A 7,050-nucleotide genomic window follows, 5' to 3' on the forward strand; every position below is an offset into this window, starting at 1 on the left:
GTGCAGAAATTGGAACCCTTGGGCACTATCGGCAGGCATGTAAAGTGGTGCAGCTGTCATGGAAAGCTATACAGTGGTTTCTCAAAAAAACTGAAAATAGAATTACCTGTATGATCTGACGATTCCACTTCAGAGTATGGACCCAACAGAATGGAAAGCCAGGACTCAGATGTTCGGACACCCATAGTCACAGCAGCATGACAGAGGTCCCCCTCACCTGTCATTTCTGTCTTCCGTGGTTTCACTTACCACACCCCTCAAATGCCAGGTCTCAATCCCTGCACCATTCACCTCACTTCAGCCCATGATGTCACCAGCTGACCATCTCACATCATCACAAGAACGGGGAGTACAGTACAATTAGGTATTTTGGGAGTGATGAACCACATTCACATAACTTCAAATATAGTATATTGTTATAACTGTTCTATTTTATTATTAGTTATTATTGTTAATCTCTTACTGTGCTTAAGTTATAAATAAACTTTATCATAGGTACATATGTATTTTTAAAAACCCACAGTCTTTATAAGGTTCTGTACTATATGCGATTCCAGGCATCTACCGAGGGTTTTGGAATATATTCCCAGTGGGCAAGGAGAACCACTGTATTTGCAAAAGCTAAAAGGTAAAAGAAACCTAATTCTAGGTAATTCTCTCTTGCTGTTGGAATCCAGCCACCAAATGGAGAAGTCCAAACTAGCATGCTGACAAATGAGAGACACGTAGTCCAGTCACTATCAGCCTGGCAAAAACCTGCCCACTCTGCCAGATTCACAAAGAATGTTACCCAGGACCAAGAGTCCCAGCTAACTCATCACAGGACCTCAGCCTTTTGAGTGAGGCCAGGCCAGAGAAGCAGAAGACCCTCCCAGCTTAGTTCAGATTGCTGATCCACAGAATCACTGATTACCGTTTGAAGCCATTAAGTTTCGGGGGACATGGTTAGGCAGCAACAGAAAACTGATTCAGTTCCCAGCTCCCAAATGTGGAAGGGACTGAGCCCCAGAGGAGAATGACAGCAAAGTGCCACTAGTATAACTTGAAGAGAACCCAGATAACTTCTGGCATGCTGAACTCAATTTGTAAGGTCACCAAGCATGGAGGTGAGGGATGAAGAGAAGAGAGAGAAGGGAGACCTGGCTGGTGAGAACCCCCAAAACAACTTACCACCAGCAACCACTGAGAGACCTGGAGACACTATCTGGCTTGCTGTAAAGACTGAAAGGACAGGAGACTTCTCTATCCAATGGGATATCTTAGAAGAGAGTGGGCTCACCCAGGCAGTGCTCAGAGATTAAGGGGTGGAAATGCAGGTAACACTTCCTAAAATCAATCTAGCAGATTAATTGTTAGAAAAACCGCATATTTGAGTGAAAAATCTGTTACTTAATTTTTAAGTAATCTCTACACCCAGCATGGGGCTCAAACTCAACCCCGAGATCAAGAGTCACATGCTCCACCGAATGAGCCAGCCAGGCACCCCTCATTTTAGTTTTTCTTAAGTGGAATATTATTATACTAGGCTTTTGTTGGGAGGGTAAGATATTAAGATATTCAATATTTCTCTGATGATGATATTTGTCCTCAGGTAAAAGTATGCTTCTCACTGAAAATGACAAGAATTTATAGAAACATGGCCATTAGATGTAGAAGGATCTGGGCTTCAACTCCACCTTATTAACTTCTAATCTGGAAATGTTTTCTCTCCATCTTTACTTTGTCATCTAGAATAGGGAGAACAATAGAACTGCATAGGCTTGTTTGGAGGCTTAAATGAAGTAATGCACAAACCTGATATGCAGAAAATGACCACCCCAGGAGAGAGGAAATGGGAAGAGAATGAAGATGACAGACATGAAAGGCTCAGGGAAGAGAACTGCGAGCTCCTGACCCACCACTACAAAAGCAGCCATGATTTGTATACAGATCTTTCTCAGCTTCCAATGGGGTTCTGTCCCAATAGACCCACTGTAAGCTTCAAATATCCTAAAACTCATTTAGTCTCCCTCACCTCCTGAACACCACGGCTTAGCCTCACTGACCTGCAACATGCCCAGAACACTTAAATGAGCCTACAGTTGGGCAAAACCATTGAACACAAAGCCTATTACACAATGAAGTGTTGACTAGCTTAGGTCCTTGACTGAATGCTGCACTGAAAGTGACAAACAGAATGGCTGTCCTTGTCCCACTAGTTCACCCTCGTGATTGGTGGCTGACCCAGCGCTGCAGCTGCCACTCGGCATCGCCACGGAGGATCCACTGCATGGTGCCAGCCCAGGAGAAGATCCAGATGCACAATTCAGAATACGGTTTCTACTAAACACCTGTCGCTTTTCCACCATCATAATGTCAAAAAAGTGTAAGTTGAACCATCATGAGTTAGGGACCTTTTGTACTGAACAGGGGACAGAGGTGATAGAAATAGGTGATTAAATATCAGGGCTTTTTCTGGTTATTGGTTGCACAAACTTCTCATTCTGGTTCACAAGGGAATTCTGGATATTTTCCCAGCTCAGCTCCCACCCATCCTATCATTAAATTATCCTTCTGGGTTTTTTTGTTTTGTTTTGTTTAAAGATTTTATTTATTTATTCATGAGAGACACACAAAGGGGGGGGGGAAGGGACAGAGACACAGACAGAGGGAGAAGCCAGCTCCATGCAGGGAGCCCAACATGGGACTCGATTCCGGGTCCCCAGGATCACACCCTGGGCCAAAGGCAGACACTAAACCGCTGAGCCACCCAGGGATCCCCTGATTGTCCTTCTGACTCTTAAAGCAGAGGTATGTCAGTGGCACCTATGGACAGGGAAGGGATTATTTCTGACCTCAGAGGAGCTAATCTATAGCCTCTGAGACAGCTTCTGAGTGTTCCATGTGGGCATGTAGCAAGAATCAACCACAGAAATTGAGGAGCACAGACAAAAGGGTGACAGAGCTGGGCTAAGGGCCACAACACAGCATTTAGATGGTTTCACCAGATCAAAAAAAGATAGTTACCCACATCCAGCTCTGGTCATCAGTGCAAAGTAGGCCAAAGCTCTCCCTGCCCTTCAGTCCAGCTGTGGGGTGACGGTGAAAACTAGGGCAAAAGGCAAACAACTCCGCATATCAGTTACACCCTTTGTCTTTTACCTTCTCTCCCCTCTCTGCCTCTGCTTCTTGGACAGACTCCAATTGGATCCATTTGGTGACTTAATGATGGTGCTGGTCAAGGTTGATCAAATAAACACAATAACAGTAGCTGATGTCTATTGAGTACTGGTCACTTTGTACTTTCCCCGGCTCATGTCATTTAATCCTAACCAAAATCCTAGACAGCAGGTACCAATATCATAACCAAATGATTCTTGAAGAAGCAGTTTGCTCAAGGCCTTACAGCTGCCAAACAGGGAATCAGGATCGAAACGCAAGGAGTGGGAATTCCTAGCCCCTCCTGCATTACTCTACCTCCAAAGGAGTTTTAGGGCTTGGACATACGTTCTCTACCACAGAAGCTTGGCTGTAAATACAGCCCTGAAGGTTTCATTGCTAGAACTGGATCTTGCCCTGTGTCTGGGTAATTTTCCAAAGTTCTGGTAAAATAACTTTGTTTCATCTTTGGTGGAACTTATGAAGCTTTATGGGTTTGTTGTTGTTGTTTTGAGTTACAAGGGCCATGAAAAGCCATGCAAATCAGGAAGTGCCTCCTGCATCCCAGGGAGTGGGCAGCATTGCAGGGCTCAGCTGGATGCACGAGGGCCCCCTCTGGCCTCCTCTCTCTGACCTGTCTGTAGGAAAGGAGGTGCCAAAGGACAGGACAAGGGCATGTTATACAACCCCTTGACTTTACTCCCGTGTCATTCCTGGCTAAAGCTCCCAGCCAAGTCAGCTAGATTCATAATCTGTATTGCAATGAATGGTCATTTACATGGGGGAGACATTCAAATGTGAGCATGACAGCCACCTTTTAGCTATGGGTTTAGATGTGACAGCACCTTATTTACACAGGCATGTTCAGCTACTTCAGAGTTCCATGTTTAAATATGGCTTAAGCAACTTCACATTCTTGAAGCAAGAACCAAATCTGGAAGGGCAGGTCCATCTCTAGGTAATATTTTAAAAATAGCAAAAGGCCAAAGTCCTGTAAGGAAAAATCTGTCCCATCTTCAGGGAATATGAGTCAGCAAGTATAGCTTCGGTGGTGGTCATTCTGATGCAGGTGGTCTTTGGACTACACTGTAAGAAACACTATTTAAAATATAACATCTAACTAACCTTGTGACAAATATTACATTCCACTTTACATTTCTGCTGATTTTATCTTCTCATGTATCTCAGCCCAGAAGGTAAATTCCTTATAGGCAGGGATTGTGCACCATTGTGCCTGTATCACTGGAAAGGCCACAGTATCTACACGGGGCAAACACTCAAAGCCTGCTGACCAGAGCTGAACACCCTCCCAGGGCCCCAGGAAACTATCCATGCTGTTGTCATTTCAGTTCCCCAATTTCTGAATCTCTCTGGGGAGGTTGTGATCCTCTCTCTAGGACTCAAGTGGCTTTGCACCCAGGGCAGTGGCAGGCGAGCAACAATGTTCCTGTGTGATCCCATAATTAATGGAGCTGGGCAGCCAGCCCAACCCATCAGGATGGCACATTTCTCAATTGCTACGCTCTAAGGTCACTAGCCAAGTTCTACTCCATTTCCTTGGGCTGGAGTGGGCCAAGAAAACAGTCAAGTACATCAGAGTGAAGGCATGGGAAGGCAGCCAAATCCCAGGGGAGGGAGCAGGAGGTTTACTTTGTTACTCCTGCTCCAGGCTCAAATCCAGCATGGCAAAGCCGTGCTACTTCTGTACCTTGCAAATTAGGAAAAGGCTCTGTCATCTGTGGTCTGTGTCCTCTTACAGAAGAGGAAACTAATGTTAAAAGAACACGTGCTAAAGAAGTACTTTTCCAGTCCTCTGGCCAACAGGGCCGCTTATAATCACACTCAAGTGACCTTGGGATCAACTGGCAAAGGCACCCTGGAAGTCCAAATGAAGCTTTGCTGCAGAGAGGCACCCACTCCACTAAATGTTGTGGAGAACATTCTGTTGTTGGTTCAAAGAAGAAGTTTACGGGAAAGTGCCTAAGATCCTAGTATTAGCAGGGCAGAGCGGGAAAGGAATATATTTAAGCATTTGCTTGCATCAGATGGAATTCCTTCAGAAAGGCCAGAAGAAACTGAGGATACTGATGTCTCCTGGAGGACCCGTGTGCGCCTAAGATATTTCATTAGGTTTTTTTGTGGGATTTTTGGCACCTTCTGGGTTTTGAATGGGACTATATTATCTAATCAAATATACTTACATTTTAAAAAATTAGTTTTCAAACATTCATTTAATTTTCGTTTAGCAAATACCAGGCACTTCGGTAGGTAGATGGGGTTCTCAAGCGCTGGAAAGGGAGGAGTGGAAACAGATAATTAAATAAATCATTACCTTGCCTGATGGAGGCAGGGGTGTGGCACAGGGAGAGGCCACAGGCCTTGATGGGATGGAAAAGCAGAAAACCTGATAAGATTTCCTCCAAGAACTTTCTGGGCCAAGTCAAAGAGTAAGACCAAGTAAGACAAGTCATCAGGACCACTCCTAGCGCTGCGGCTCTCCTAGAAGTCTGAACTGTGATGAGCATCAGGCCACAGAAAAACACAAGCACTGAAAGGACACAGCTCTGAACTATTCTCCACCAATCCTTCGGATGGGGGGGGGGGGGGGAGTGCACAACAATGGAAAAATAATTGAAAAACAGCAGAAGCAATATTAAATTCTGCTTGGTCCCATTCACCTGGCCCCACGTTCCTCTGCATCCACCCAACACACCAGCGCAGCAAAGTTTGATAAAGGGAACGAAACGAACTGACATTCACAAAGCGCTTCGAAGAGCACCTGTCACAAAGTGCTTGGATAAATGCTAAACGTCAAATAAAGCCCAGCGGAGGTGCAAGCTTCGCAAATAACCCTGCAGAGCATCCCCAACGCCTCTGGGCTCCCCCGGGAGCCCGGCCTCTTGGAACTTGGGTCTCCTTCTTATCTCCAAAGCCTACTGAGGTCCCGGACGCGGCAGAAGCGGTGGCGCGACGCGCGCTCGGAGGGGCAGCGCGGGTCCCGTCCACGACCCGGGGCCGAGCGCCCTTCGGCCCGTCTCTGCTTCGGCTGCCTCGACACCGAAACCACAGTAAAAACGCTCCAGTCTGCAGCGAGTCCCCGGCCCGCGGATCCGCCGAGGCGCCCGCAGAACGCCCTCCGAATGGTGCGCAGAAGCCTCGGGCGTGGCGAGCAGGTGGCCTCCGTGCGCCCGCCGCGCGGCGACCGGGGCGCAGACAGGTGCCCGCGGACGCGCAGGACCCCGCCGCCCGCCGCCCTCCGCGGACCCGGCCCGGGGCCTGCGGGCCAGTGCCTCGGCGCGGCCTCCCCGCGGCCCCGTGCCCACCCCGCCGCCAGGCCGCCCGCCCGCCCGCCCGCCCGCCTCCCCGCGCGCGGTGCCCGGTGCCCACGCTGCGGCGGGGACGCGCGGCCCTCGCCCGCCCGGCAGAGGGGCTTCCCGGGGGTGGAGCCCTCGCCGCCCGCCCGCCGCCGCTCACCAGTTCCCCGAGCCCACGATGCACACTTTCAGGGGCGCCGCTGCCATGGCCAGGACGGAACGCAGCAGCCCCGCCGCCCAGCCGGCCGCCGCCTGCCTGCCTGCCTCCGCGCGCACCGCTTTGCCCGCAGCCGCTCGCGAAGGCCCCGCCCCTCCCGCCGCTCCGCCAATGGCCGCGACCACCGCCGCCCGGGCGCCCCGGGCCACAGCTGACAGCCTGGGAGGACCCGCCCCGCCACTCCCGAGAGCCACTGCGCACGCCCGAGCCCCGCGGGCCTCCGGGCGGGGCCCCGGCATCGGCCCGCCCCCGCCCGAGGCATGCCGGGACTTGTAGTCCGCGGCCCCGCGCCGCCGCCGCCGCCGCCGCGCGCCCCTGGACAGCTGCTGCCGCCGCGCCACGTGCGCACCTTGGGTGCTTGCTCTGCGGCTCCCTCGCGGC

At 50.1% G+C, this 7,050-nt stretch overlaps 1 protein-coding gene across 2 annotated transcripts in view; it reads right to left on the reverse strand.

The window, feature by feature from the left end:
* The window catches only part of GPD1L (glycerol-3-phosphate dehydrogenase 1 like), a 109,636-nt gene extending 102,804 nt beyond the window's left edge, over positions 1 to 6,832 (reverse strand). For both annotated transcript variants that reach the window (XM_038570615.1, XM_038570614.1), the window contains exon 1: positions 6,613 to 6,832. In XM_038570615.1, coding sequence (XP_038426543.1) covers positions 6,613 to 6,659 — 47 coding nt within the window. In that variant the 5' untranslated portion in view covers positions 6,660 to 6,832. The remainder of the gene's footprint in view (positions 1 to 6,612) is intronic.
* Positions 6,833 to 7,050: the final 218 nt, after the last annotated feature.

Source organism: Canis lupus, chromosome 23 (assembly GCF_011100685.1).
Source record: "Canis lupus familiaris isolate Mischka breed German Shepherd chromosome 23, alternate assembly UU_Cfam_GSD_1.0, whole genome shotgun sequence".
Classification (NCBI taxonomy): Eukaryota; Metazoa; Chordata; class Mammalia; order Carnivora; family Canidae; genus Canis; species Canis lupus.